We start from the raw sequence: 26,582 nt of genomic DNA, 5'->3' as shown, positions 1-26,582 counted from the left end.
GATAGAGAAAATTATGCTCAACAATAAGAGAACTTCTGGGGGAATCACCATCCCTGACTTCAAGCAATATTACAGAGCAATAGTCATAAAACCTGTATGGTATTTGTACAGAGACAGGCAAATGAATTGAAGACCCAGAAATGAACCCACATACCTATGTTCACTTGATCTTTGACAAAGGAGCTAAAACCATCTAATTGAAGAAAAATATCATTCTCAACAAATGGTGCTGGTTCAACTGGAAGTCAGCATGTAGAAGAATACATATGATCCATTCTTTTTTTTTTTTTTTTTTTTTTTTTGAGCTGGAGACCAGAACCCAGGGCCTTCAAAGCTTGCTAGGCAAGTGCTCTACCGCTGAGCTAAATCCCCAACCCCCATATGATCCATTCTTATCACCCTGTACAAAGCTTAAGTCCAAGTGGATCAAGGACCTCCACATCAAACCAGATACACACAAACTAATAGAAGAAAAAGTGGGGAAGAGTCTCGAACACATGGGCACTGGGGAAATTTCCTAAACAAAACACCAATGGCTTATGCTCTAAGATCAAGAATCGACAAATGGGACTTCCTAAAACTGCAAAGCTTCTGTAAGGCAAAGGACACTGTTGTTAGGACAAAACAGCAACCAACAGATTGGGAAAAGATCTTTACCAATCCTACATCTGATAGAGGACTAATATCCAAAATATGCAAAAAACACAAGAAGTTAGACTCCAGAGCCAAATAACCCTATTAAAAATGGGGTACAGAGCTAAACAAAACATTCTCATCTGAGGATTATAGAGTGGCCAAAAAGCATCTAAAGAAATGTTCAACATCCTTAGTCATCAGGGAAATGCAAATCAAAACAACCCTGAGGTCCACCTCACACCAGTCAGAATGGCTAAGATCAAAAACTCAGGTGACAGCAGATGCTGGTGAGGATGTGGAGAAAGAGGAACACTCCTCCATTGTTGGTGGGATTGCAAACTGGTACAACCACTCTGGAAATCAGTCTGGAGGTTCCTCAGAAAATTGGACATTGAACTACTTGAGGACCCATCCATACCTCAATTGGGCATATACCCAAAAGATGCTCCAACATACAACAAAGACACATGCTTCACTATGTTAACAGTAGCCTTATTTATAATAGTCAGAAGCTGGAAAGAACTCAGATGCCCTTCAACAGAGGAATGTTTTCAAAAAATATGACATATCTACACAATGGAGTACTACGCAGCTATCAAAAACAATGACTTCGCAAAATTCATAGGCAAATGGAATGAACTAGAAAGTATCATCCTGAATGAGGTAACTCAATCACAGAAAAACACACTTGGTAAAACCTTCATTGGTAAGTGGATATAAGCCAAAAAGCTCGAATTACCCGGGATGCGATCCACAGACCACAGGAAGCTTAAGAAGGATGACTAAAATGCGGTTGCTTCTTCTCTTTCTTAAAAGGGGAAAAAATATCCATAGGAGGGGATATGGAAGCAAAGTTTAGAGGAGTGACTCAAGGAATGGCCATTCAGTGTCTGCCCCACATGTGGCCCATAGATATACAGACACCAAAACTAGATAAGATTGATGAAACTAAAAAACGCATGCTGAAAGGGACTGGATATAGATCTCTCCTGAGAGACATATCCAGAGCATGTCCAATACAGAGGTCAATGCTAGCAGCAAACCACTGAACTGAGAACAGGACCCCCTTGGGGGGAATTGAGGAAGTATTGAAAGAGTTGAAGGGGTTTGCAATCCTCCAAGGACAACAATGCCAACCAACCAGAGCTTCCAGGGACTAAGCCACTACCCAAAGACTATGCATGGACTGACCCAGGGATCCAACTGTATATGTAGCAGAGAATAGCCATCTTGGGGCACCAGGGGAAGGGGAAGCCCTTAGTCCTGCCAAAGTTGGACCCCAGTGTAGGGGAATATGGAGGGCAATAAGGGGGATATATAGGGGGAATACCTGTATGGGGGAGGGGAGTGGAGGGGATGGGGGTTTATGAACCAGAAACTGGGAAGGGGAATAACATTTGAAATGTAAGTAAGGAAAGATATCTAATACAAAAAAAAAAAAAAAAGAAAATTGAAACAAAATTTGATTTGTCAAGAAATTACGTTCCTAATTAATTTCAAAGCCACAGGGAAAGTGCAGGATTGTGAGGCTGTCTAGGGGCAGAGTGAAAGCTCATGGATTGATTATTCATACTACCACTTATCCCATGCTTAGTGGCTGTCACAGGCTGTCAGGCACATAGTTAGTGCCGTTCAGAACCCACAGGCATACATAGCAACCTTTGGAAACCTGGGCAAAGAGAAGTCTGATGTGGGATAGATAGCTGCCCGTCAACAGAAGACAGCTGAAACTGTCAGCCTGTTTTTGCCACAGAGCAGAGCAGGAAACTGATCAGGAAAGGCAGAATTAGCAGACAATAAAATCACCTAGTAACACAAACAAACAAAAATAAACAAACTTCTTTTCACTTCCTTTAAAGAAACAAGAAAACGAAACAATAAAATAGTTTGCATTTAAAAAAATAACGCTTAACCAAAGATTACAGTTCAGTGTGTGTTTTATGTAAGCAAGCATCTGGACAAAGTCACTTAAGACAAAGGTTTTTTTTTTTTTTTTTTTTTTTTTTTTTCCCCAAAACATCTGTTGTAATCCACGTAGGTTTTGCCTTTAAAAACTCCATATAGTAGGAGACGCAGCAAGCTGATGCCTGGGGGATGGATACGAGGGAGAAGCCAGAGCTCAGATGTGCTGCTTCACAGTGAAGTAAATGATGGTGATTGTGGTACACATCTCAAAAAGAAACGTTAACTGTTTGAAGGGGCAGCTGTGTTAACGCAATCTGCATCATACAGATTGCCCTCTTAATATGTACAGTATTAATATCATGCATGTGTTGCTAAGTTTTAAACTGAAAACGTTTTATCTGCATCAACCTCTTGGAATAAGACAGTTTCCTGTTGCAACATTCTGTTATTTCCCAGTAAATGTCAGGATTTAGAGAATCAGGGAGTGGCTTTCCTCTGACCATCCATCTGTCAGGGAAGATTGAACTTTCCTCTTGTTTACAGATTCCGTTTTCTTTCCTGGAAACGGTGCAAAAGCTTCTCAGAAAGTAAGCATAAGCCTTTGTAGTTTCAATTTCAGTTCTCTGTCCCCACAACTAAATGCTTGCAATATCCGGCTTGACTCTAAGGTTTAAGAATAGAGCTTTTTGGAGGAATCAGGCGCAGCAGCAGCAAGCCTAGGGGGCTGAGCCCAGGTAGCAGAGAATCATCCGGTGCAGGTAGGCGAGTTCCCTGCAACTGGGTACCCTACACACACATCTCCTAAGGAGCTTCAGGGAGGTCCCGAGGTCCCGGGGCACAAACTCCACGCTGGGTGAAACATGTCACTAGCGGATGGATGACTGAGATCAGAAGCCGCTTGGTGGCCTCAGGGTATGTGGACAGAGTTGCTTAGTACTGGAGTTGCAGCCACTCTGGTGCAGTCGCCACAGCCAGGCGTGGGGGTGGGGGGGATGCAGGGGTCGATGAACGGTTCTAACCGGAATATCAGCCCAGGGCTACCCATTCCCGCGGGTTACCCATTTCTGTGCACTGCTTCCACTAACAGCGTGAAGTCCTTTTTAATTCCTAGGGACCTAACTCCAGGTTACAGGCAGAGCTTCCTCCTCATCTACCGCAGTGCTGGGGTGCTGGGCGCTGTGTGCTCAGCCTGGAGTTGAAGAAACAGGAAACAGAGCCACCCCTTGTCGAATTCCCAATGAGTTCTGGTGCACCCCGGTGATACCAGTGCACTCTCGCGCCCTGCGGTGAGGGGTGGGGATGGGGACTGAGGGAGTCAGTTCCATTCTTATTATTCAAAATTAAAAAAAAAGCAAGAAAGCCGGAGCCCCTTGGTGCATTGTGAACCGTTTCACAGGTTTTCGAGCTCGTGAAAAATCTAGGGCGGAGGCAGTTTTTACTGTTTTCTGTGCGACTTAGGCTGCCTTTGGAAACCGCGGATAATTTACAAGACCAATCTCAGTTACGCAGTTCTACTTATTTAATGTGGATTTGAAGCTTCTTAGTTGGGATAATGACTCAGATATGCATGAGAGCAGGAAGAAAAAAAAATAACATGTTCATCCATATATTTCTAATATAGATAGAACTGGTCATCAAGGTAGTGTCTTTTACGGAATTTAAGGTGAGCTTACATTTCCCACTCGACACCTACCCTAAACTGATGTTAAGTAAGAAACACCTATAGTTTTTAAGATACCACCAGAGGACATACAGCACCCAGAGTGCACTTTATATCATAATGACATGCCATGAATCAATGGAGAGTTGGTATTTCCCAATTAACAAAATTTTAAATTTGGAAAAGGTGAATTGGGAAGTTGGTTCTATCAGGGAAGTTTTGGTAGGAGGATCTATTAAAGGGAGACAGGCAAATTGGTGTTTACTCCCTGCTCAACTGGGTAGCTTATAGACTTCCTAAGCACTCATTCCTAAGCATGACCTCCTTCATATGTGAAAAGGAGATACAGTAGTGTTTAATACATAGGACAGCATGCTCTTGTCTACAAGCATAACAGACTATCATTAATAATGTCAGGGACTGGTGCTTACCCACGGGGTGAGTCTCAAGTTGGACCGGTTATTGGTTGGCCATTCCCTCGGTCTCTGTTCCCTCCCTGGTGTCTGCATTTCTTTTAGATGGGATAAATTTTGGGTCGGAAGTCCTGTGGGTGGGTTGGTGTCTCTATTGCTCCACTGGGGCTCCTGCCTGGAATGGGAGGCGGCCTCTTCAGGTCCCATATCTCCAATGTAGCAATAAAATCTTAAGACACCAGATAAGCTTTCTTTTCTTAAATTGCTTCTGCTAAGTATTTTTTTTGCCTCGAGGAGAAAAGTAACTAACACGTTGACCTTGTGTCTTTTGGCCTTGGGAAATTCACCGATTAGTTGTAAGAATAGTACATAGATTCCCTGGGGTTTTCACACAAAAGCCTATTGACAGCAAACAAAGACAGCTCTGTCTTATCCTTGCATCTTTTCTTGTGGTACTGTAGGTCATAGTTAGGGTTTCATTGCTGTGAAGAGACACCAGGATCAAAGCAACTCCTATAAAGGAAAACATTTCATTGGGGCTGGCTTACCGTTCAGAGGTTCAGTTCATTATCAGCACGGTGGGGGGGGGGGAAGCATGGCAGCATCCAGGTAGACATTGGTGCTGCAGAAGGAGCTGAGAGTTCTCCATCTGGATTGGCAGGCAATAGGAAGAAAAACAAAAAACAAAAAACAAAAAACGCTGGGCCTGGCTTGAGTTTCTGAAACCTCAGAGCCCTCTTTCTCCCAAACCCCCAATAACACATTTTCTCCAACAAGGTTACAGGTCCTCATCTTTTCAAATAATGCCACCCCCTATGAGCCTATGGGGGAGGGGGATTTTCATTCAAACCATCTCACTACTAAGACAGCCACTGTAGAGCACCATGTCTCCCTCCAGGCAGGGGCTATGGGGGTGGGGCTGGGTGCCACTACATAACAAACATGTTATAGACAATGTGTGGTAAGGAGTTTCTGTCCCTGGACCTGCAATCCTTCCTCTTATTCTTCCTTCAGAGCCCCCAAGCTCCATCTACTGTTTGGCTGTGGGTATCTATCTGTCAGAGTCAGCTGCTGGGTGCAACCTAGGACAACATGCCTTCAAAATAACAGAATATCGTTAATAGTGTCAGGGATTGGTGCTTGCCCCCCGCCCCCCAACGGAATGGGTCTCAAGTTGGTCTGGTTATTGGTTGACCATTCCCTCAGTCTCTGTTCCATCCCCCGTGACTGATTTCTTGAAGACAGGATACATTTTGGGTTGAAAATTTTGTGGGTGGGTTGGTGTCTCTATTGCTACACTGGGGTTTCTGCCTGGCTACAGGAGGAACTCTTTTCAGGTTCTACATCCCCTATGTTGTGAGTCACAGATAATGTCACCCCCATTGATTCTTGGGCACCTTCCTTATCCTAGATCTCTGTCTCCTCCTAGAGACACTCCCTGCCACCTCTTCACCCCAGTCAGTTGCAGATTTCTATTTATTTTCATAGCCATCTAGTCATCTCTCCTGTCCTTCCCCACATCTGATCCTGAAACCCCCCTATTCTTCTCCTCATTCCCCTCCCTCCTACTTCCTTCCCTCCACCTGCCTCTTACTACTATTTTCTTCCCCCTTCTAAGTGAGATTCTTCCTTTCTTCCTTCTTGTTTAGCTTCTTTGGTTCTGTGGAGTGTAGCTAGCTTGATTTCTGTATTTTATGGCTACTATGCACTTCTAAGTGAATATATACCATGCATGTCCTTTGGGCACTGGGTTACTTCACTCAGGATGATATTCTCAAATTCCAAATTTGCATGCAAAATTCATGATGTCTTTTTTTTATAACTGAATATTAGTTCCATTCTCTAGATGGTAGCACATTTTCTTTACCCATTTTTCAATTGAGGGATATCTAGCTTGCTTCCAGTTTCTGGCTATTAGAGATAAAGCTGCTATGAACATAGTTGAGCAAATGTCTTTGTGGGATGTTGAAACATCTTTTGGGTATGTGCCCAGGAGTTGTATAGCTGGGTCTTGAGGTAGAACTGTTCCCAGCTTTTTGAGAAAGTGCCAAATTGATTTTCAAAGAGGTTGTACAAGTTCGTGCTCCTACCAGCAATGAAGAAGTGTTCCACTTGCTCTACATCCTTGCCAGTATGTGCCATCTCTTGAGTTTTTGATCTTAATCAATCTGATGGGTGTAAGGTGGAACCTCAGAGTTGTTTTGATATCCCTGATGACTAAGGACTTTGAACATTTAGGTGTTTCTCGGCCATTTGAGAATTCTCTGTTTAGCCCTGTACACATTTTTTAATTGGGTGATTTGGGTTGTTGGTGTCTAATTTTTTGAGTTCTGTGTGAATTTTAGATATTATCTCTCTGTCAGATATAGGGGTTGGTGAAGATCCTTTTCTAATCTACAGGCTGCCATTTTGTCCTATTGACAGTGTCCTTTGCTTTACGGAAACTTTGCAGTTTCCTAAGGTCCAATTTATGAAGTGTTGTTCTTAGAGCCTGAGCCATTGGTAGTCCCAGTAGTTTAAAACAAGCCTCTGCTAAACAAACAAACAAACAAACAAGTAAATAAATATTAAAATAAAAAATTAGATGGCATTTTGAGCTTTTTGGGATCCTACCAAGAAAACAAAACAAGAACAATAACAGAAAACCCTAAAATGTAAAATGTCACCCCTGAAAAATCACAATGGGAAAGCCAAGTGTGATGATGCCTTTACGTAATCCCAGGAGATCAGGAGACTCTGTGATAGGATTGGGTGTTCAAGGGCAGCCTATCTACATAGAGCGCTTGATGCTAGCTAGCCTGTGCTACATGAGACCTTGTTGGAGTGGAATAAGGTGAAAATGACCTATTATCGGATTTGCTTAAAGCACTGCTCTCAGCTGTGCTTGTTGCCAAGCACGGCTTCACTCTGATCCCTAGTACAGAACAACCTAGAGAAAGAGCTAAAAGCCATTGACCTTAATCTAATCAAAAAAAGCTTATACCAGTCAAATGTAATATATGTCTTTGTAAAGCCAAAACTTGACTGTCATGTATGCTTCTGGAAAAAACCCTCAATACCAAACAACAACAACAACAACAACAACAACAACAACAACAACAACCTTTGCCTGCCTTCTCCCCACACCTTGGGGTCTTAGATTATAACACGAAACTGGAAACTGAACTCTGGACAGAAGCCTTCAGGAGCCATCCTGGCTTTGGGTCACTTGTGAATCCATCTCCCCTCTTCCACTCCTGTTGCTTTGAAAGTGCTTATTCCAGAAACATTGTCACACAACCCAACAACAAAGACCAATAATCCTAAATGGAAGCATCCATTGCACAGACACATTGGCGTGCCACAGGAAGTGGCTTGGAGATTTCATATTTAACTGAGAAGGCATTTTGGTGTTTACAGGTTACCATGGCATCTGCCAGCAGCATGGAGGCTCCCATTTGTCTAGTGGAAAATGAGAATGAAGAGCTGATGGTGAACCCCAAAGCTATAAACATTCTTGAGAGGATCACTCAGCCTGTGGTGGTGGTGGCCATCGTAGGACTGTACCGTACGGGGAAGTCCTACCTGATGAACCGCTTGGCCGGACAGAACCATGGTGAGTGCCATCCACAGACAGGACAGGGGCCATTTGGAATCATTGGCAATGCAAAGAGATCATTCTCTTCTGCCCACGTCAAGCCCCATCATGTTTCCTCCTTCTCCCGTCTTGCTTATCATGGAGTCAATGCGAATGCAATTCATTGTATTTGTTTATTAAAATACAGAAGATGGAATGATGGAAGGAAGCAAGAAAGGGAGGAAGGGCTGCCTCTGTGAGGCAGGATAGGAGGGATGGAGGAGAGAGAACAGGAGGAGAGAGGGGGAGGGAGAGAGATAGGGAGGAGAGAGGGAGGAAGGGAGAGAAGGAGGAAGGAGTGAGAACAGAAGGAGAGGGAGAGGAGGTGGGAGAGAAGGAAGGAGAGAGAACAGGAGGAGAGGGGGAGGAGGGAGGGAGAAGAGGGAGGAAGAGAAGGAAGAAGGAGAGAGAACAGAAGGAGGAGAGGAGAGAGAGGGAGGAGAGAATGATTTCTTATTTCTTTACAGACCAGGTCAAAGCGTTAAACTTTGTGAACATTCAAATGTCATTTCATGTCATCTTATATTCTTATATTCCTCATTTTCATGAAACCTCCCCCCACTGGTTTACAAAAACAGTTATAAAAATCTAAGTATGTATCTATAAAAATCAGTTCACTTCGACCTACTATTAAACTTTTTAAGGAGTGTACATATATACAAATATTTATATAAAATGTATATGTATATTTTAGTGTACCAGATTCTCTATATTGGAAATGTCCTGATGTCAGTGGCTCAACAAATTTATAAGATTCATCCAGTTTGTCATAAGTATTATTAAATTACTTATTTTTAATTTCATACCATGCCATTATAAGGATAGCATTATTTATTGTGGTGAGCACTGATTTATTTCTAGAACTTATTTCGGAGGACAAGGCTTTCACACATAAGCTTGTATTGCCACAGTTTTGCATGAACTTCTCTTTGTGTAACACAACCAGAAGAGGATCTGTAGATGGCAGGACATTTGCATGTGCAGTGTTCCTTGATGACATCATATTGGTCTTTAAAGTTTGTGTGTAGTTTATATGTTTATTTATAGCAATACAATATTCTATACTCCTTTACAAAAATTGTGTATGATTTTAAATTTTGCTAATGTGGTAAACTTTGCTTGGTTCCACTAGGTTTCAGACAAGGGGGAACAGCTCTTCACGTCTTGCAATTTGCGTGCCTTGCTTTGTCCAATGCACACTCAAGTCTTTCAAAAACGAGGACATTCTGTTTTCTTCTTACTGCTCTCTTGACAATTTGCTCTGGTTCCCTATTTTCTTCTTCCTTTGTAGACCGTGCACCTACTCTTTCCCTCCCAATACCTTGTACCTGAACAAACACAGCACTGTTATGAGTGGAACCTCTGCCTCCTATGTTCTAAGAATTCATAGAAATCCATGTTGCTCTCATATTCTCTCATACAGGCTTCAATTTGGGCACCACAGTTAGGTCTGAAACTAAGGGCATCTGGATGTGGTGTGTGCCCCATCCCAGCAAGCCCAAATTCACACTCGTGCTTCTGGACACAGAGGGCTTAGGTGATGTGGAAAAGGTAAGTCTGGTCTTGGTTCTCTGTGGATCATTTGACTGCTGCTTTAGTTCAACTAAGGAAGAGCAACCAAGTTGCTTGTAAGGAGAATAAGCTGCTTCCCTTGGTGAAGGCGCTCCTTTGATGAACTCAAATTCTTTGTCGTAATAAGGGATAGTCTTATCTTGACACTTGTGTAAATAATGCAGTTCAGTCGATATCTGTTGAGAAGCTGAATCCCAGTGTTTCATTCTATGGACTACAACTCCCAGTCACCAACTCCGTATTAAACGAAGATGAATCCTTGTGCAAGCAAGTTGGTGTCTGACCTAAGCTTTGCTTCTGTTGATCTGAATTCAGTGTTTTTCAGGGATATAATAGTGGGCATTTGAAAAACTATGCCCTCAGAATATAAAAGATTTTCTGCCTGCTGCATCACATCTAATAAACCCTAAATCCATATTATGCCCACGAACAAGGGAGAGACACCATAGTACACCATGATGATAGGGTTTGACTCACTGGCTCTCAAGTTTCTGCACAGGGTAGAATCGAATTCTCTTTGCCTGGCCTTCACAGCATCACATCTTACCTCGAATCTTGATTTCTTGCCCCAACTTCCAAGTCCTCACACATAGAAACTGCTTTAGTCAAACAAAATATGTGTGCAATGCATTCATATGGCCTGTGCTTTATGATTTTTTAATTACTGAGTTTTAATCTTCCCACATGTGTGATTTATTTAAATCTATAATTACACCCACTAGTAATTATTTTAAAAAGGCTGTTTTTATACCATTGCTATCCCAAGTACAGTCATTAAAATTAATTATTTTCTTCTCTATTAGCATTTCATTCTACTTTTGCCACAGATGACCATCATGGTTGTATATCTATATTTACAGGACTTTTTCCCCATCCCCATTGTTATATGAAAATTTGCATTCACACAGCTAAATGTAGTGTATGATGTTTTGTAGATGTTCCATGAATAGTAGTTGAATTTCAGTAAATATTCCTGTCTCTAATACGATGTAATTAAGGAACTGTTAATAGAACGGTGTGTTAATATTATGCACACCATTTCATCATATTTAACTACTATAGCAAGCATTTTTCATATTGTGTCCCTGTCATTGATTTCGCTTGTGGAAGCTGGCAAAGGTGTGTTTCAATATTGAAAAGGAAATATGAATTTGTTATTTTTCATCCTGTTATTTTGATGTGTTTCTTCATAAGCAGCTAATAAACAAATTGATGAAAGAGTGCAGGTTAGAGTCTGAAATCGTTTGCCCTTATGTGCTCTCTAGTGTGACCCTAAGAATGACTCGTGGATCTTCGCCCTGGCTGTGCTTCTGAGCAGCACCTTTGTTTACAACAGCATGAGCACCATCAACCACCAGGCTCTGGAGCAGCTGCAGTATCCTTCCAGGGACCAAAATGCCATGTTTCATTGACTTAATCTAGTGACAACTGGGCATGTTGCGTATATTATTCAGTTCTTAGGATTTAGGAAAAGGATATTGTACTGGCTGGTTTTTTGTGTCACAAAGCTGAAGTTACCACAGAGGAAATCATGAGGAAATGCCTCCATGAGATCCAGATGTAAGGCATTGTCTTAATTAGTGATCAAGGGTGGGAGGGCACATTGTGGGTGGTGCCCTGGGCTATTAATTAATCCTGGGTTCTATAACAAAACACGCTGAACAAGCCATGGAAAGCAATCCAGTAAGCAGCACCCTCCATGGTCTCTGCATCAGCTCCTACTTCCAGGTTTTTGTCCTGACTTCCTTCATTGATGAACAGCAATGTGGAAGTGTGAGCTGAATAAACCCTTTCATCCCCAACTTGCTTCTTGGTTATGTTTTGTGAGGGAATTCAAACCCTAAGACTGGTAGTTGGGACTTATAAAATGGATTTGTAAGAGAAATCTGGGGAGGTAGAGTGGTGCCTTTTATTCCTTAGCTAAGGTCCTAGCTATGTCACGGAACTGACAGAGCTGATCAGGACAAAATCCACCCCACGATCTGAAGAAATAGATGACTCTGATGAGTTTGTAGGTTTCTTCCCAGACTTTATCTGGGTTGTTCGAGATTTCGTTCTGGAGCTGAAGTTAGATGGACGCGTCATTACAGCAGACGAGTACCTAGAAAATGCCCTGAAGCTGATCCCAGGTATCAAAGCCTAGCTTGGGTGGGAAGGGCTCTAGCTATCTCATTCAGAAGGTGACATAAATGTTGATTTGACACTGACATGAGCTCTAAGCCAACAATAAACTGATGAAAGCTGAAAAGCAGCTGGTAAACATTTTCCATGGTTATTATCCTGGAGCATCTTCAGCTGCTGGAGTAAGAGCAAGGGGGAACAGTGAGGGACAAATGGTGGACCTAATGGTCTCAAGCCAACTAATAGTGGGAAAAGGTAGTTGGATGGTAATATATTCTATAATGTCCACATCCCATACATTATAAAGGATTTCTGTGTTTGATCTATCTATCTATCTATCTATCTATCTATCTATCTATCTATCTATCTATCTATCTATCTATCTATCTCTATATATTCTCTCTACATATATATGTGTGTGTACTAACCTTAGCTGCTATATATGTATGTATGTCTATCTGTCTATCTATCTATCTATCTATCTATCTATCTATCTATCTATCTATCTATCTATCATCTAATCTATCTATATGTATCTTTCTACACACACACACACACACACACACACACACACTCAGAGAGAGTTCACAGATCACATAAAATTTCATAAAATGAACTGATCTACTCCAGGTTCTAATTCTTTTGTACAGTATATTTCACTTCTACTTGACTACTTAAGGTTTTTTTTCTTTAGAGAGAGAATATATTATAAATAGTTAAGAAAAACATTGATATTTCCTTTCATCAAGACTCAAATCTTTTATTTTACCTTTCTTATAACATCTGCCTCTTCTCTTGAAAGCCCTACAGCTAATATATCTGACATTAGAAATTTATTGAATATACAGTATTTGTCTCTTGAGAGGGGTCTCTCAGTGATTTTATTGATTCACTCATATTTTTTTCTTTCAACAGACATTCATTGAATGCTTGGGTGGCATGGGATTGCTCTATTTCTCAGAGGTCTCTACATTACAGTCAGTTAATATTATTCCTCATAATTGGCAAGGCACAGAATCCTGAGTGTATTTATGGTGTATGTGTACAGGAAGCTGATATGTGTGCTTTTCTGTCCTAACATGGTATGTTATGCCATCTTTCATTCTTCCTGGTAGCATCTTATTCCTCTCCACATCACTCTGTTTCATGGTCCAAATTCATTTCTGAAAAGGATACAGGAAAATCAGATAACTTCTTCTAACACTTTGGTTTCATTAGTTAATTTATCCAGTAAATGTTTCTTAAATTCTTAATTCACTGGGACCTTGCCAAGTACTAGGAAGACCAAAGATTAGTTGCCCTCATCTCAAGGATGAATGGTGCTCTTGATCTTCACCATTACTTCTTTGCTCTTTGCCTAGTCTTAGATCAGTGGTTCTCAATCTTTCTACTGCTGCAACCTTTTTAATATAGTACCTCATGTTGTGGTTGCCTCCAACCATACGATTCTTTCATTTCTACTTTATAACTGTAAATTGGCTACTGTTATGAGCCATAATGTAAATATCTGTGTTTTTCCAATGTTCTTCAATGACCCCTGTGAAATGGCCATTTGACTTCCAAAGGGATCGTGACCCAGAGGTTGAGAACCACTGTTGTAGATGCCCAAATGAGGAGTGGTCATGTGGGAACATTACAGCAGACAGAGAAATAAAAGAACAGCTGTGATCCCACGTTCTCTAGAAAGGAAAACACTGGGCCCCTAGCCTGAAGACTGTCCTTTCAAAGAATATATTTCATTTTTATGTGTTTTACAGGCAGGAGTCTCAAAGCCCAAACTTCTAACATGCCCAGGGAATGCATCCGGCACTTCTTTCCAAGACGGAAGTGCTTTGTCTTTGATCGACCTATAAAAGAAAAAGAACTCTTAGTCCATGTTGAAGAAATGCCAGAGGACCAGTTGGATCACAATTTCCGAGTGCAATCAAATGTATTCTGTTCGTATATCTTCTCCAATGCAAAGGCCAAGACCTTGAAAGAGGGAATCATGGTCAATGGAAACCGTGAGTTACCCTTGCCCTGGTTAATATCTGTTTACTTTAAAATCGTGTATTGTAAAATGTTAATTATATGTTAGTATCTGATGTGAACAAAGAAACAACTGTTCATGCTACTCAGAAAACTATTTTCTAAGAAGGACAAAAAAATTTAAGAGAAATATTGTCTCTCTATGTGGGGCTTTACTGAAATCTAATACACAGTAGATGCTCATGATCAAAGAAGCAAGACAAGGATTAAAGAGGGAATAGCTGTGTTTGAAGTCATGTAAAGGACTCATTTCTTTGCTTGGCTGGAAAAGACAGTTCCAAAGTAGATAAGAGACTAAGGTTGCTAAAAGTTAATGTGAGTTTGAGATTTAAAAAAAAAATCAGTATTTTGGGCTAGGATGATGGCTCAGTCAATAGAGTGCTTAACTTTGAGAAGCAAGAACTTCTTCTTCTTCTTCTTCTTCTTCTTCTTCTTCTTCTTCTTCTTCTTCTTCTTCTTCTTCTTCTTCTTCTTCTTCTTCTTCTTCTTTTCTTCTTCTTCTTTTCTTCTTCTTCTTCTTCTTCTTCTTCTTCTTCTTCTTCTTCTTTTTCTTCTTCTTCTTTCATCTTCCCTTCCTCCCTTTCTCTTCTCCTTCTCCTCCTTCTTCTTCTTCTCTTTCTCCTTCTTCTTCTCCTCCTTCGCCCCCTCCTCCTCCCCCTCCTCCTCCTCCTCCTCCTTCTTCTTCTTCTTCTTCTTCTTCTTCTTCTTCTTCTTCTTCTTCTTCTTCTTCTTCTTCTTCTTCTTCTTCTTCTTCTTCTCCTTCTCCTCCTCCTCCTCCTCTCCTCCTCCTCCTCCTCCTCCTCCTCCTCCTCCTCCTCCTCCTCCTCCTCCTCCTCCTCCTCCTCCTTCTTCTTCTTCTTCTTCTTCTTCTTCTTCTTCTTCTTCCTCCTTCCTCCTTCCCTCCTCCTCCTCCTCCTCCTCCTCCTCCTCCTCCTCCTCCTCCTCCTCCTCCCCTTTTCTTCTAAGGGTTAGGGGACAGGAAAAAGCCTTTTCCCAGTGGGTCACTAGGACTGATAGTAAATGGAACTGTTCCCTTTTCCATCCCTTGATTCCTACACCGATGAATCTTGGCTAGGGGAGAAACTGTACCATATATTTCCTTTCTCAGCTTGCTCCTTTTCTTTCTGTCTTTCTTTTTTTTTAAATTGGAACTTTTTATTTACATTTCAAATGTTATCCCCTTTCCTGGTTTCCAGTCCATAAACTCCCTATCCTATCCCCCTCCCCTTCTATAAAGATGTTCCCCTCCTCCCCACCCTGACATTCCCTTACACTGGGGCATCTAGCCTTAGCAGGAGCAAGGGCTTCTCCTCCCATTGGTGCCCAACAAGGCCATCCTCTGCTACATATGCAGCTGGAGCCATGCGTCTGTCCATGTGTACTCTCAGGATGATGGTTTAGTCCCTGGGAGCTCTGGTTGGTTGATATTGTTTTTTATGGGGTTGCAAACCCCTTTGGCTCATTCAATCCTTTCTTTAACTCTACCATTTGGGACCCTGTTCTCAATTCAGTGGTTAGCTGTGAGCATCAATCCACCTCTGTGTTTGTCATGCTCTGGCTGAGCCTCTCAGGAGATGGCTATATTAGGCTCCTATCAGCTTGCACTTCTTGGCATCAGCAATATTGTCTGGGTTTGGTGGCTCTATATGGGCTGGGTCCCCAGAAGGGGCAGTCCCTGGATGGCCTTTCTTTCAGTTTCTGCTCCAAACTTTGTCTCCATATATCCTCCTATGAATATTTTTGTTCCCCCTTTTAAGAAGGACTTGAGCATCTGCACTTTGGTTGTCCTTCTTCTTGACCTTCATGTGGTCTGTGGATTGTATCTTGGGTAATCGAAGATTTTGGACTAATATTCACTTATCAATGAATGCATACCATGTGTGTTCTTTTGTGACTTGGTTACCTCACTCCAGATGATATTTTCTAGTTCCATCCATTTGCCTATGAATTTCATGAAGTCATTGTTTTTAATAGCTGTGTAGTACTCCATTGGGTAAATGTGCCACAATTTTGGTATCCATTCCTCTGCTGAGGGACATCTGGGTTCTTTCCAGCTTCTGACTATTATAAATAAGGCTGCTAAGAACTTAGTAGAGCATGCGTCCTTGTCATATGTTGGAGCATCTTTTGGGTATATGCCCAGGAGTGGTATACCTGGGTCCTCAGGTAGTACTCTGTCCAATTTTCTGAGGAACCTCCAGACTGATTTCCAGAATGGTTGTGCCAGCTTGCAATCCGACCAATAATGGTTCCTGTTTCTCCACATCTTTAGGATCTGTTGTCACTGAGTTTTTTTTATTTTAGCCTTCTGAGGTTTTTGATCTTGTTTTGATTTGCCCCTGATGATTAAGGATGTTGAGTTTTTTAGGTGCTTCCCCTCAGGCATTCAATATTTCTCAATTGAGAATTATTTCTTTTAGCTCTATACCCTATTTTTTAATAGTGTTATTTGATTTCTAGGAGTCTAACTTCTTGAGTTCTTTGTATGTATGAGATGTGTTATTGGATGTACATTTCTTTTCAAATCTGTTGGTTGCTGTTTTGTCTTGTTGAAAGTGTCCTTTGCCTTATTTTACAATTTTATGAAGTCCCATTTTTGATTCTTGATCTTATAGCATAAGCCATTGGTTCTTGTTTTTATCTTTATTAACTTGAATTTACTTTGTTATTCTTTTCCCGGTTTCTGGGCCAACCCCCTTAACCTTTTTATCCTCCCCCACTATCATCACGTTCACTAGGGTTAGTCTTGGACTTCTTCCCCTTCCACTGGTGCTCTTACTAGGCTAATCATTTTGCTACCTATGCTTGGAGCCCAGGGTCAGTCTTGTATATTTTGGGTAGTGGCTTAGCCTCTCTGGTTGGTTGGCATCATATGGGGTTCAAGCCCCTTCAAACTCTTCAGTCCTTTCTTTGATTCCTTCAACGGGGTCCCGTTCTCAGTTCAATGTTGCTGCTGGCATTGTCTTTGTCTCTCAGGAGAGATCTACATCTGTTCCTGTCAGCCTTTCTTGCTTCATCCGTCTTATCTAGTTTGGTGGCTGTATGTATGGGCCACATGTGGGGCAGGCTCTGAATGGGTGTTCCTTCTGCCTCTGTGCTAGACTTTACCTCCCTATTCCCTGCCAAGGTTATTCTTGGTCCCCTTTTAAAGAAGGAGTCCACATTTGGTCATCCTTCTTGAGTTTCATGTGTCTTTAGGGTAATTCAAGCATTTGGGCTATACTTATAATGAGTGGCATACCATCGTTTTTTTGTGATTCCTCAGGATGATATTTTCCAGTTCTTTACCTATGAATTTCAAGTCATTGTTTTGATGTTGAGTTATTCCATTGTAGATGGAATGTGTTTTCCATTTCTCCATTCCTCTGTTGAAGGGCATCTGGGTTCTTTCAGCTTCTGGCTATTATAAATAAGGCTGCAATGAACATAGTGGAGCACGTGTCTTTGTTATATGTTGGGGCATCTTTTGGGTATATGCCCAGGAGTGTATCTGGTCCTTGAATGTCCAATTTTCTGAGGAACCTCCTTTCCAGAATCAGTTGCAATCCACCAATAATGGTTCCTGTTTCTCCACATTTTGCCAGGATCTTTGTCTCAGGGTGATTCTCACTGGTGAGTTGAAATTGTTTTGATTTGCATTTCCCTTATTTGTTGAACATTTCTTTAGGTGTTTCTCAGCCATTCTGCATTCCTCAGCTTGAATTCTTTGTTTAGCTCTCAACCCCATTTTAATAGGTTATTTGTCTCCTGCATTTTCTTGAGTTCTTTGTATATTTTTGGATATAAGGGCCTCAGTTGTTTTTCTTTTCCCACTGGATTTGTCCTAACAACAGTGTCCTTTGCCTTGAAGCTTTGCAGTTTATTGGATCCCATTTGATTCTTGATCTTGTAAGCCCATTGGTTTTGTTCAGGAAAACTTCCCCAGTGCCCATGTGTTTGAGACTCATCCCTACATTTTCTTCTATTAGTTTGAGTGTATCTGGTTTAATGTGGAGGTCCTTGATCCAGTTGGATTTGAACTTTGTACAGGGTGATAAGAATGGATCAATTTGCATTCTTCTACATGCTGACCCCCAGTTGAACCAACACCATTTGCTGAAAATGCTGTTTTTTTTCCACTGGATGGTTTTAATTCAAGATCTGGCCATTGTAGATTCATTTCTTTCAGTTTTATTCAATGATCAGCTGTCTCTGTACTAATACCAGGATTTTGATAATACAGCTGGATGTTGGGATGGTGAGGTCCCCAGAGTTCTTTTTTATTGTTGAGGATACATTTTATCCTGGGTTTTGTTATTCAAATGAATTTGCAAATTGCTCTTTCTAACTGTGAAAAAAAATTGACCTGGAATTTTGTTGGGGATTGCATTGCATCTCTAGATTGCTTTCGGTAAATGCTCATTTTTACTATATTAAACCTGCCAATCCATGAGTATGGGAGATCTTTCCATCTTCTGAGATCTTCATTTTCTCTCTTTAGAGACTTGAAGTTCTTGTCACACAGATCTTTCACTTGCTTGGTTAGAGGCACCCCAAGGTATTTTATATTATTTGTGACTATTGTGAAGGGTGTCATTTCCCTAATTTTTTCTCAGCTTGTTTATCCTATGAGTAGAGGAAGGCTACTGATTAGTTTGAGTTAATTTTATATCCAGTCACATTGCTGAAGTCGTTCATCAGGTTTAGGAGTTCTCTGGTGGAATTTTTGTGGCCACTTAAGTATACTATCATATCATATGCAAATGGTGATATTTTGACTTCTTCTTTTCCAATTTGTGTCCCTTTGACCTCCTTTCATTGTCTGATTGCTCTGGCTAGGACCTCGAGTACTATACTGAATAATTAAGGAGATAGTGGGCAGCCTTGTCTAGTCCCTGATTTTAGTGGGATTGCTTCAAATTTCTCTCCATTTAATTTGATGTTGGCTACTGGTTTGCTGTATATTGCTTTTCCTATGTTTATGTATGAGACCTTGAATTCCTGATCTTTCCAAGACTTTTAACATGAAATGGTGTTGAATTTTGTTCAATGTTTTCTCAGCATCTAATGATATGATCATATTTTTTTCCCTTTGAGTTTGTTTATATAGTGGATTACATTGATGGATATCTGAATATTGAACCATCCGTGCATCCTCGAGGTGAAACCTACTTATCACAATGGTTGATCATTTTGATATGTTCTTGGATTGGTTTGTGAGAATTTTATTGAGTAATTTTGCATTGATATCCATAAGGGAAATTGGTCTAAAGTCCTCTTTCTTTGTTGGATCTTCATGTGGTTTAGATATAAGCATACTTGTGGTTTCATAGAAGCAATTGGGTAGTGTTCCATTTGTTTCTATTTTGTGGAATAATTTGGAGAGTATTGGTATGAGGTCTTCCTTGAAGGTCTAATAGAATTCTGCAGTAAACCCATCTGTTCCTGGGCTTTTTTGGGAGATTTTTAATGTCTGGGGAACATGAGTTCCATCCCTAGATTCCACCAACAGAGTTGAGAATGGTGGTACACACTAGGAACTGGGGGCCTAGCAGAGGCAGGCTGGTTCTGGGGACCAGTCTTGTCTACTTTCAACCAGTGAGAGACTGCTTCAATAGAATATAAAATTCAAAGCAGGTAAGAGCTTCAGAAACAGTCTTTAGTGGGTTACCTCCTTCAGCCATAATATTAGGGGAGATGCCTAATCTTATTGTAATTTTATATGCCATGTTTGCTTGTTATCTCTGGGAGGCCTGCCCTTTGCTGAATGAAAATGGAGAAGGAGTAGATGAGGAGGGGAGAGAGAAGGTGAGGGGATAGTTAGGGACCAGGTGGGGGAAAGAGGGAGGGGAAACAGCAGTCGAGATGTAATATATAGGAGGATAAATTAGTAAAAATATAAAATTTGGAATGGTCATTCAGAGCCTGCCCCATCTAGGGATCCCGTCCATATATATAGAGCCACGAAAACTAGACAATATTGATGAAGCCAAGAAGTTCATGCTTGCAGGAGCCTGATATAGCCATCTTCTGAGAGGCTTAGCAAGACCATGACAAATACAGATGCGAATGCTAGCAGCCAACCATTGAACTGAGAACAGGGTCCCCAATGGTAGAGTTAGAGAAAGGATTATAGGAGCTGAAGATGGTTTTCAACCCCATAAGAACAACAATACCAACCAACCAGAGTTCCCAGGGACTAAACCACCATCCAAAGAGTATACCTGGACAGACCCATGGCCCTGGCTGCATATGTAGCAGAGGATGTCCTTGTTGGGCACCTTGGTGCTGACAAGGCTGGAGCCCCACAGTGTAGGAGATTGTCGGCTGGAGGTCTGGTAATGAGATGGGTGCGTGGGGAGGGAAACATCCTTATAGAAGGGGAGGGGGATGGGATAGGAGGATTATGGATGGGAAACCAGGAAACGGAATAACATTTGAAATGTAAATAAAAGATATTCAATTTAAAAAAAGGCTCAAGAAAAAAATATAAAATTTAAATGAGGGATAGTATTTGCGGTGATAAAAGTCATTTGGCTTCTATACATATACCCAAAAACACATACAACCGTGCGTGCACACACACACACACACACACACACACACATATACACACAGACACACACGTACATATGACCTCCCCTAAAAATTAACTATTGTCTTATATACATATATCCTTCAATGAAATGGCTCCATACAATCACATGATGCCCACACTAAAAGCTGTTCCTCTCACATAATGCTCTGTTATTGTCCTGAAAAATTTTTTTTTTCAGAAAAACAGATCATCACTTTCATTTGAGGCTGGGTCCCACAAAATAGGTCTTTGCTTTCATACAGGACATTCTCATTGCTTAAGTAGTGAGCTTCAGTGCCGACTCATGAATCATGTGAAATTGACCAAAGCTAGTTTGATATTTATCCATAAATTCTGTGTCTTGGTCAGGACTGGCGACTCTGGTGACAACCTATGTGGATGCTATCAATAGTGGAGCGGTGCCGTGTTTAGAGAACGCAGTGACAACCCTGGCCCAACGTGAGAACTCTGCAGCCGTGCAGAAGGCAGCTGAGCACTACAGTGAGCAGATGGCCCAGCGACTAAGGCTCCCCACAGATACGCTCCAGGAGCTGCTGGATGTGCACTCGGCCTGTGAGAAGGAAGCCATTGCTGTCTTCATGGAGCACTCCTTCAAGGATGAGAACCAGGAATTCCAGAAGAACTTGGTGGTACTGTGACTGTGTCTTCTTTTTTATTCTGGATTCCCTCCTTTAGGAGTATTGATTAATGGCTGCCATCTTGTCCTTGTCGTTTTCCATTCTTGTAAGTGACAGGGCTCTACAGGCTCAAAAGTCAGGGACTTGATGACCTTTTTTCTTCATTGGTGGAGAGGAATTTTCAATGAACCTATCAGCATGAGAAGGCACATGTGCATCAGCTTGGTTTTGTAGATTGTAAGTATGGTGCAGGGAAGCTAGACCGCTCTCCTTAGGATATCAGAGGACAGAAACAAGATGTAAAGTGAGTCCAGTTCTCACCTGCTGAAAACTCGGGAGAGAGTCTCCTAACTCAAGAGAGTTCCCTGGATTGTAATTTATACAACACAACATGTTGCTAAATCCCCACCCACCCGTATCCTCCATGGAGAAATTAATGAAAGGTTCATGAACCTATACAAGGTTCTGGTCACTGTGCCAAGTTGCTTTTTCAAGATACATTTTCCTCATGACTCTCTGGAGGAAATGCCATGCTAACAAGGCCCCATTGCTCAGTTAGTGGTAGCTTCAATGTTTTTTTTTTTTTACTGGTCATTTTATTTATTTACATTTCAACTGTTATCGCCCTTCTCAGTTTCTCCTCTGCAAACCTCCTATCCCATTCTCCCTCACCCCTGCTTCATCTCAGTGTAGCTGAAAGAACCAGCAGTTCTGACGTTTGACACCTTGTTATTTCACAGCGGATGAATCTGACCACAGTAAGGGAGGGGAATTTCCAAGGTTACTTAGACAGTTGCTCAGAGACTGACAGATGGAGTCTATTACTTCCCCCAAGATCACAGTTGGATCCATTCTCTAACAGTTTCTTTTGCTGACTTCTCAACAATCTCGTGGCAGGTGACCATAGTGGAAAAAAGGGAAGATTTCTCCCGACAGAATGAAGCTGCATCTCTCAGTCACTGCCAAGCTGAACTGGACAAGCTCTCAGAGTCCCTGAGGAAGAGCATCTCATGTGGAGCTTTCTCTGTTCCTGGGGGCCACAGTCTCTACCTAGAGGCCAGGAAGAAGGTTGAGCAGGACTATGAGCAAGTGCCCAGGAAGGGAGTGAAGGTGAGGAGACAGCATCAGGGAGATGGGTTTAGGATTGCCTGGAGGTCATTTTCCTCCTTAGAACATAGCTCAACTTTTGGTGAGGCAATGCAGGAGCATATCTACCTATGCACTTCCGGCTTCCCTAGATCCAGAATGAATTTTTCATCTTTATTTATTTAGAAATTTCATTGTATTTTATTATTATACTGCACATGGTACTGTGTTACATTAAGAAATTTCACACACACACACACACACACACACGGTGTGATGAGCATATCCCTCATATCTCTCTATCCTTCTTCTCAACAAACCCCAAATTAGTCTTTCCCCCAAAGTAGTTTAAAATAAAGAGTTATAACTGGAGTAGAACAATTTTGTTCCATTGATTAAACAAGGCAATTATTTCTGAGCTAAATAGATGGGATTTGAAGGTCAAAGACACACTTGCCCATGAGATATTGATGATCTTGCCTCAGATAGTCAGTTGATTACATCAGGGGAGGAATTATCCTGGCATAAACAGTGAGCCATAACTATGAGTGAAATAACAATGCAAGTACTATTATAAGCATGGCTGTAATAATAATAATAATAATAATAATAATAATAATAATAATCATCATCATCATCACATATTTATCACCGTCTTATAAAGTTTCAGTTCCCTTTGTGTTGTTCTGAAATGGAATCTTGATATAACCAGACAAGACTGATACTGAATTTGAATCCTACAACTTTAGCCTCTGTGGTGTTAGGATTACAGACATGAGCCACCATGCCCAGACTTTAATACCTTACATTATATGACAGATATCACCAGTAACCTGAAAGCGCGTTCCAATTCAATCCTCAGAATAAGGGTATAATTAGGTACTACTGTTGTGCACATTTAAGAGTTGTGGAATGGGATGGCTGAGATCCTAATGTGTTTTAAGGCCACAGAAGAACAGGTAGGGCAGCTCAGTGTACTGAGCAGCCATGCAAACCTCAGAAGACAGCTCTGATGGGGGTTTTCTGTCACCTGACAATTTCTCCTGCTTCTTTCACCAGGCAAATCATGTCCTTCAGAGCTTCCTACAGTCACAGATTCCCATAGAGAATTCCATCCTGCAGTCAGACAAAGCCCTCACTGCTAACCAGAAGGCCATGGAAGGTATGTGGGGGTTGGGAGGCTTGGCTCTCACAGCAATCGGTAGGCTTCTGCTCAGCCTGCTGACTGATGAACAGGTAGATCTTCTGACATTGGTTGCACACTCTGCTAACCGAAAATAAAGAGGGAGGTATGGTCACTCGGCGACTGACAGGAACCTTCTGGTGTCATTATGAAATGGGTTCTGGGGGTGTGGTGGCTAGAATTCAGATTTCTCTCTTGCATTTTTCAAAATCAGCTATGTCTCCAAACCCAAGAAGGGAGAGCTTAGTCTTGACCCTTGTGTCTTACCTCTCTCAACCTCTCTCTTTTGTGAGACAGTTGAGCGGGCTCAGAAGGAGGCAGCTGAGAAGGAGCAGGAGCTACTAAGACAGAAACAGAAGGAACTGCAACAGGTGATGGAGTCTCAAGAGAGAAGTTACAAGGAAAATATAGTCCAGCTGCATGAGAAAATGGAGACAGAAAGGAAGAACATTCTGGAAAAGCAAGAGGAGATGCTGGCACACAAGTTAAAGGTAAGGCCAGGCGGGCCCCTGAACTTCTCAGGACAGTGCCCAGGCCTGGCGTTGGGTGACATCTCTCACACTTCTGAGTGGTACAGAGGGAATCCGGGCTGCTTTAGGTTATCCCTAATAATCCAAGTATCAGGCAAATTCATCAATGAGCCCTTTTTGGTAGAGAGATAGACACATGTCCTTAACTCCCTGAGTTCCAAGTGCAAACCTCCGACTTTCAATAGGCATGGTTTTTCAAGTGTATTTTTCTTTTTATAGGTCCAAGAAGAGATGCTTAATGAGGGATTTAAAAGGAAATATGAAGCAATGGATTCAGAGATAAGTCAACTACAAAAACAGATTCAACAAAACAAGGAGCAGAATAGCTCATTGGCTGCACAAATCTTCGATGGGTTTGGAAATGTATTAATGTCAGTCAATACTGACACTGGTAAGCTTTTTGGTCTAGGGCTGAAAATTATAAGCAGAAAAATGAAATAGCCAAAGAATTCTTGTTAGAAAACTGTAGGTATGACTTTCCCCACCTCATTGATACTTATTTTTGAAGCCCATTTCACATTAATTTCATTTACTAAGTTTCCATAACCAAGAATACAGGTCACTCACCATAAACTAATGGCAAAGTCCCATTGCTAAAGATAACATGATAAGACTCATTGAACAACAGAGAACTCAAGTTGGTACCCATAGATCCTTCACCCTACATGCTAACATCTTTGTCACAGAAAGATACTCCGCATGCTACCAAAAGAAAAGCACAAACTCCAGCCCAGCCACAAACCCTTTGATTTACAATGGTGTCCTGCCTGCAAAATCTGCAAATGCAGTGGTGGCATAAATCTTGGGGGAGCAACCAACCAATGTCTGATTTGATTTAAGGCTATCAAAGGATGAAACCCATACCTGACTCTGCTTGAGTGACCAAGAACCTGAGATTAGATAGCCAAGGTAACCAAAGGAAAACCAAACACCATTGTTGTCTTTTCTTTTAAATAATGTAATAAAATGACTCTTACTCACATTCTGCTATGCTCGTAGATCATTCAAAATAGTTACATCTTATAGAAGAGTTTGAATACACACTTTTCTGTATACATATGTTATGTTTAAAATCAAAACCTGTTCAAAAAGAAAAAATAGTTTTATTTTTATCTGGTATGAACTAATTTGAAATTTTCATTTTAGGTTAAAAAAAGTTCGAGAATATGTCTCTTATGCATACATTAAAATAGCTATAATTTGAATTTAAAGAATCTAGACTATAGGTGAAAATTATTTAAATTTATTTATAGGTAATAAAGACTGATTAGAACACTCACACATACACTGTATGCAGCTGAATATGTTGCCAAATTATGGCTATTTATGAACCATTGCTTTGGTTTCCTTCTTTTTTTTTAACTGACCGAGACCATGCTAACGAGAATTGTTATGAATGGGTGCTACCTGAGACCATGCTGTCAATCATCTTTATGAATGGTTGCTACCTGAGACCATGCTGTCAATCATCTTTATGAATGGATGCTACATGAGACCATCCTAAAAAGCATCTTTATGAATTGGTGCTACCTGACATGCAGACCATTTGTATGGACTAGATAAAATGTTAATAATGAAGTCCTGTGCTCATGTTTGGATTTAAATTTAAAACAATTTCAAACAGTCATTTGCTATTTTGCTTTCCTCTGTAGAATGTAAACTTACTTCAGTTATCCCACCAGTAAAGTTTTATTTGGGGTAAGAAATTTTCCATTGAATTCTTGTGTTGTAATGTGGGAAAATGTCATGTTTTTTTTTTTTATTTTCACAATTTATATCGATGTGAAATAAAATTTAATTCTGGCAAAAAATTCTATATGGTGTGTGTGTGTGTGTGTGTGTGTGTGTGTGTGTGTGTGTGTGTTAGAATGTGTGTTGGTATGGGTATGAGGGACACCTCCCTTGGTCTCCCTTCACCTTCCACCTTGTGTAAGACAGGGTTTCTTATTTGTTTGCTGTTGTTGCTTCCTGTTGCTTGCCTCAGGCTAACTGATCAAGTTCTCTGAGGCTCCTGAACCACTGAATTCTCTCACAAGGTCCCTGGAAACCACCCCTATGGCCCTCTAGCTCTTCAGCCCTGTTTCCTCATATTTACTTCCACTGAGGAAGCAGATGTCAAGGTTCTTTGAGTAACCTTTCTCATCCCAGTGGTTAGATATCAAAGAGTCTGGGTTCTCACAAGAATTTGACACTAATTTTCTGATTAGAGAAAACCCCAGGACACATTGAGTCACCTACATATGACTTGACTACAGCAAGAACATAAGGAAACTCTCCAAAGTCTCATGGAAAGATGGGAAAGAGACTGTGAAGCTCTGTGAAATGAACTGTGGCCTTAAAGTGATATTTGCATCAGGCTCCCTAAGGAAGGCAGGTTCTGACCCTTAACCAGGGTGCAGCAGGCCTGAGCAATGGAACCTACCATTCCTTGTGCCCTGTTCGTTTAAGAGTATAAAGTCCTATCTTGTCTCCTTACTCCAGACCCACCGATCACTATTCCTGCCCACTTATATGCCAAGACGCACTCATTCTGCTACTTATTCTGGTCTTGTTACTTATTCTGAGGGCTTGTTCTGCTAAGTCACAATTCTTAAAGTAGTTCTGCCAAAATATGGCAATTAAGAAGCTCACTTAGGGC

General features: G+C 41.2%; 1 protein-coding gene across 1 annotated transcript; it reads left to right on the top strand.

The window, feature by feature from the left end:
* The first annotated feature begins 8,018 nt into the window (after nucleotides 1-8,018).
* LOC116896197 (guanylate-binding protein 4-like) lies at nucleotides 8,019-25,755 on the top strand. Its single transcript, XM_032897244.1, has 10 exons — nucleotides 8,019-8,209; nucleotides 9,654-9,781; nucleotides 11,068-11,177; nucleotides 11,735-11,931; nucleotides 13,681-13,926; nucleotides 20,877-21,157; nucleotides 22,043-22,255; nucleotides 23,291-23,393; nucleotides 23,712-23,905; nucleotides 24,164-25,755. The coding sequence occupies exons 1-10, from the start codon at nucleotides 8,020-8,022 to the stop codon at nucleotides 24,383-24,385; spliced, it is 1,884 nt and encodes a 627-aa protein (XP_032753135.1). The 5' UTR covers nucleotide 8,019; the 3' UTR covers nucleotides 24,386-25,755.
* The last annotated feature ends 827 nt before the right edge of the window (nucleotides 25,756-26,582 follow it).

This window comes from Rattus rattus, chromosome 3 (assembly GCF_011064425.1).
Source record: "Rattus rattus isolate New Zealand chromosome 3, Rrattus_CSIRO_v1, whole genome shotgun sequence".
NCBI lineage: Eukaryota > Metazoa > Chordata > Mammalia > Rodentia > Muridae > Rattus > Rattus rattus.
Note: the sequence above shows the minus strand (reverse complement) of the source record. Positions and strands in the feature narration are given on the sequence as shown.